Source organism: Mus caroli, unplaced genomic scaffold (assembly GCF_900094665.2).
Source record: "Mus caroli unplaced genomic scaffold, CAROLI_EIJ_v1.1 scaffold_20178_U1_1, whole genome shotgun sequence".
Taxonomy (NCBI): domain Eukaryota; kingdom Metazoa; phylum Chordata; class Mammalia; order Rodentia; family Muridae; genus Mus; species Mus caroli.
The window spans coordinates 1-5,912 of record NW_018391072.1 but is presented as its reverse complement, the minus strand read 5'-3'; the positions used below and the strand labels follow the sequence as shown (position 1 = coordinate 5,912).

Genomic DNA, 5,912 nt, shown 5'->3' with positions numbered 1-5,912 from the left:
AACTCAGGCATACACAAAGTCAACTGAGCTGCAACCACAGAACAGAAAGTGATGATTTCATTCTATAATGCCACTTCAGTTTTTATTATTTCTCAGACATCTGCACTAGTATTGGAATCCTCTAAGACTTCCACCCCTGAACTCATGATATANCACAAAGACATGCAAATAATATTTCCCTATGCTCATAAAAACCAGCCCTGACCATGAAGCTCTGACAGACACACAACCCTGGACTCACAAGTCTTTCTCTTCAGTGACAAACACAGGCAAAGAACATTCACCATGTACTTGGGACTGAACTGTGTATTCATAGTTTTTCTCTTAAAGGGTAATTCATAAATAATAAGGGATACTGCTTGTGATTAGAGGGGATTGAGAGGAAAACTGAATGTTTTGACTGCTTACTGACTAGATTTTCTGTGTTTTCAGGTGTCCAGAGTGAAGTGAAGCTTGAGGAGTCTGGAGGAGGCTTGGCGCAACCTGGAGGATCCATGAAACTCTCTTGTGCTGCCTCTGGATTCACTTTTAGTAACGCCTGGATGGAATGGGTCCGCCAGTCTCCAGAGAAGGGGCTTGAGTGGATTGCTGAAATTAGAAACAAAGCTAATAATCATCCAACATATTATGCGGAGTCTGTGAAAGGCAGATTCACCATCTCAAGAGATGATTCCAAAAGTACTGTCTACCTGCAAATGAACAACTTAAGAGCTGAAGACACTGGCATTTATTACTGTACATGGCACAGTGAGAAGTCTTTATTATGAACCTAGCCACAAACCTTGCTGCAGGTTTTCTGAGGTCCACTAGGGGGAGCACAGTGGCCATGTAAACCAGGAACAGGAGCTACTGTTTATAGAGATCTGGGGAGGCAAAACCACTTTCTCTGGATACCATTTCTACTATCAAGTGTGGGCTCCATGTATCTGAGCCAGTCAACATCTTAGGACAAAAATGGCTGTTTCTGTCTTTGCCAATTCATTTCATTCATTCTAATGCAAACCATACTGTTTGATTTTAATGAGCTGCTTTCACTTGTTGTTAGTGGACTCTTAGACCAAAGTGAGCACTTTAGTATTCCAGACTCATACATGATTATCTCGAGTGTCCTGAAAACAATTTTGTCTGGGGCAGTTTGAAACTTCTGACTATTACAGGGGATGCAAAAGGGTGTAGAGTTAAGGATATCTTTAATATAGCATCTTTGTAAAGAGTTACCAAAGAAATCATTAAGGCTTTATTGTTTAATCCTTGGTATAAAAAATGTGCAGTGGGCACAATAATCAAACTCTGAGGCTTCAGGAAATTGCACAAATAGCAAACAGGAAAAAGACTCCAAAGCTTCCCCAAAACCAGTGCTTACAAAACCTACTAGAAACAACTGAAGGCAATCAATTCTAGAGTGAGAAATTTTCAATAGCTCAGAAATGATGTCTCAGCAGTCAAGACTGATGGTAAGTTAATCAGAGGCTCTGAGTTTGATTCTTTTTTTTTTCTTGGATATTTTCTTTATTTACATTTCATTTTTTCCCCTTTCCAGATTTCCCTTTCAGAAATCCCCTGCCCCTATGAGGGTATACCCCAGCCCACCCAGTATCATTTGCCTGCCTTGGCATTCCCTTCCACTGGGGCAGCGAACACCATCATGTCTGAAGGCCTTTCCTCCCACTGATGTTCATCAAGGCCATCTTCTGCCTCATATGCAGGCAGCACCATGGGTCACTCCACATGTACTTTTAGTTGGTGGTCCAGTCCTGGAATCTTCTAGGAGGTCTGACCAGATGTTACTGTAGCTCCCTCTAAGGGGCAACAACCCCCACAGCTCCTTCAGTCCCTTCTCCATCTCCTCCATCAGGGAACAACAGAGCTGAATCCAATGGTTAGCTGTGAGCTTCCTCCTCTGTATTTGTCAGACTCTGGTAAGCATCTCAGGAGATAGCCATATCAGACTTCTCTCAGCAAGCACTTCCCAGCATCCACAATAACATCCAGGATTGGTGCTTGTGTATGGGCTTGATGATATCCAGGAGGGCAGTCTCTGGATGGACTTTCCTTCAGTCTCTGCTCCACAATTTGTTTCCATATTTTCTCCAGTGAATATTTATGCCCCTGTTGAAGAGCTCACCTGTACCTTCAACTTGAGAAGAAGAAAAGCCCTTTCCTAGACTCTGTGCACTTACACAGACACCTACAGAAACACAAGTTCAGACTCAGATGCAGATACTCACACGCACACACACACACACACACACACACAGCATTTGTCTGGTGTCTGTTACTAGCTAATGTTCTTCCTGGTGTTGGACCCTTCTTGACTTCTCCCCATCCCCTGTGTATTGTCTATTGTTGTCTTTGTTTGGGTAGTATTTGTGAGACTGTATATGCATATTATACCTCAACTAAATCCTGAATTAACTAAAATCCCAATGAACAAGGCACATCTAAGAAACTTTTTCTTAGTTACATTGTTTGGGGATGGAATATCCACCCTAGATCTGGGCAACAGCATTTGGATGGCACTAAAACACTGATTTCTGCCTCCATAAAGGACACAGATGTAGGAAACTTGCTTTTTTGCCCACTTGCTCTCATTATCCAAGGGAATTTCATGTATCTACTTCTGAAATATTTCTTTTTTTGTTTTGTTTTTGTTTTTGTTTTTTGTTCTTTGTTTGTATGTTTGTTTTTGTTTTTGTTTTTGTTTTTGTTTTTGTTTTTGAGACAGGGTTCCTCTGTATAGCCCTGGCTGTCCTGGAACTCACTCTGCAGACCAGGCTGGCCTCGAACTCAGAAATACTCCTGCCTCTGCCTCCCAAGTGCTGGATTAAAGGTGTGCACCACCATGCCCAGCTTCTGAACTATTTCTTAGGTGATATTATAGCCTAGTTTTTCAGTATTCAGATATGCAATAAAGACTATCCTGCACCATGGATTAAACAACTATTTGATTATTGATCTTTCCTTCTAGCGATAGCCATTTATGAAAGAGCTTGAGACAGTCTGGCATGTGTGTGTACATACATATATGTATATGTGTATGTATATATATTATCTATATTTATATATACAAACATATAGGATATGTGTCTCAATTCTGTTCTTCTGGCAAAGTCAAATTATATAATAGTATTTGGTGTATCATAGGGAAATGATACACCCCATTATAGACTGGCATCATATGTAAGCAAGATCAAGAAGAAATTTCTTGCAGAATTCATGAAAGCATCAGCAAAGCCTCAGCTCTCTCCAACCCTGCCAGGATGTACAGGATGTAGTTAAGGACTAAGTTCTTAAACCATTCTCTAGTGAAATAATTACAGACCCTGCCAGCACAAAATATAGCCTTATGTAAGTGTAAGACATTGTCACAGAATATAGGTTTGCTGCCTTCAATTTCAAAAGTTTTCTTTGAGCTTAGCATCAAAAAGGGTCACTCAGGACCTCTCTTTAATTTTGATTCTATGATCAATTTAATGTGTATAAATAAGAGAGTTTCAGGCTTGATGCCTAAGCATAGAGAATAATAGGGTAGGGAGGTGGGAGTGGGTGGATGTGTGGAGTAGCATCCTCATAGAAGCAGGGGGTGGGACAGGGGTTTATTACAGGGGAAACTTGGAAGGGGCATAACATCTGAAATGAAAATAAATGAAATAACCAATTAATTTTTTTAAAAAATATGATAGGTTGTATTTGGGTCTGTATTTAAAAAATATAAACACGTAAGCATAGTCTACAAAGGCAAAATGTTCTGTATTGTTGACGAAGTAACAGTTCCATGGACCCATTGCCATATTTGGACTATTTTGTTTAAAAAAACAAATCAAAACTACAAACACAAGAAATTGTCAGTTTTAAGCAGTCAATTTACCTAAGGTAAAACTTACCAAGCTGTGTAAAAAGACCCAGAGAATAGAAAATATAATTTGTAGGGTAAAGATGCCAAGAGAAGAACTTCCTAAGACAGACATGTTCTTGAGCAGAGGGCTAAAGAAAAAGAAGAATAAAACATCCTTTTGATACTTGAACCTATTGTGAAATCAGAATTTGTAACTTTTTTTTTTTTTTACCAAGCCCATCAATGATACAATTAACTTTGGAATTAGATCAGAGTCCTTCTAATTCCAAGTTATCTTGGAACCCACCTCAAGAAACTATATAAACCCTGCCTTCTGTTCAGTTCTCTGCTATTTCTCACAGAAGCAGATACAGCCAACCCTTGTATACCTGTTGCCCTGAAAATCTCTTATGTGAAGTCTCTTGTGCAGTGTGAAATTGTGGTATTTCTTAGCTCTTGATTGCCAGAATAACATCCATCTGTGCCCTAACACCCTTGCAGGATCAGAGCTGTAATACTTCTGCAGAGGAAACCTCCTCCTGCCAGAGTTCAGCAGTAACACTTGCATTGGGTTCCCGTCTTCCATTGCTGGAGAAGAGCTGTGAGATTTCTCTAGGTACAAACTTTCTCTTCTGGCTGCACCATGTATATAATGTTTCTCATTGGACCTAGAACATCTCACAAGTGTGTCTACCTCAAACAGCTGGTGAGAACTGATTGGGGTGTCTCTACACATGCTACTACATTTATTTTCCCCATGGATGTATTCCCAAATCCATCATTACCCTTCCTAATCGTCTGAATCTTTTCCAGCACATTCCATGACACTTAGGAAGAGAGTCTTCACCAGGTAAAGTTGGGCGGACGTTTTTATTTTGTTCTCCAAAGTCCAATAACTTCTGTGAAATGTAGAGTATGTTAACTGTATCATGGATTCTCCTTTTCAAATATAAACCACAGGGCCAGGGTAGAAAAAAACAACAACAACAGTGTAAATCCTTTCCTTGTGAATTTAGGGGAATCAGCAAAAGAAAGACCATGATTAGTATAAACTTTGAGTTGTACTTAGGTTTGAATTGTCTGCACAAATTACAGTTTCATGGTGGCATTACAGATGAGAAAGCCTGAATTTCTCAAGAAGAGTGAAAGCTTCTGTCTTCCACAGAATTCCATGTTATGTCTGGCCTGGTCAATCTGTATAACATAAGATTGCTATGAAAAACATCATAGCATACTTGTGAGGGACTAAAATATTCCCCACAAAATATTTTAATGCTAAATCTATGTACAAGTGAGATATAGAAAATGAAGCCATGCATCAGCTTAGTAAACAGAGTGTGGAAAAATTTCAACTGCAAAGTTATATTATTCCTATGGCAATTGGTCAATAATTTGTGATATGTGACACCAAAAAGAAAATATCTAAGTAAATGAGCTGTGTAAATACTGAGATATGGGTTCAGTTAGGGACTAGCAAATGTCTTCACTCACACTACAGAGTTTGGTCATCTTATATAACCACACAAAAGTCCCAGGAAACCACTCATATGTCAATTAGAGGCATTGCTTGGAATACATAAGAACTGACAGAGATTACTCCAATTATTTTGCAAAAATCCATGTTAGTGTCCCATAAAGCTTCAGAAAGACAAATGACAGAGAACAAAGGCTTTCCCAGCTACCAGGAAGACAGTGTGTCTCAGAATTGCATGAATTACTCAATTGAAACCTAGGACCTGGCCATCTTTACTCTTTGAAAGAGAATTTCAAGCCCCTTCATGCTGCATCTCACTCACAATCAGTATGGAAGTTCCATGTTCTGGGTATGTCAGCACTTGAGAGAAGGATGGTTGTTCCAACATGCCTCAGCATGGATGAGGCTTAGGTTTAGCTCTATCTTGTAACTTGCAGACATAATCCTTTATTCCTTTGAAAGTGTATAGAATAGTGATGTACTGCACTGAACTGCCATATGAAACATGGCTGACAACTGAAGAATAAGTAAAATAGACACAAAATTTTAATACTTTTCCAAAGTTATTTACAAAGAAATATTACTATGTAGAACTTACATGCC

General features: G+C 39.3%; 1 gene segment (V, D, J or C); it reads left to right on the top strand.

Annotated features, from left to right (window-relative positions):
• Nucleotides 1–246: 246 nt before the first annotated feature.
• Nucleotides 247–767, top strand: LOC110288981. The segment is given in 2 exon segments: nt 247–331; nt 433–767. Coding segments are annotated over 2 exon segments (381 nt in total).
• The last annotated feature ends 5,145 nt before the right edge of the window (nt 768–5,912 follow it).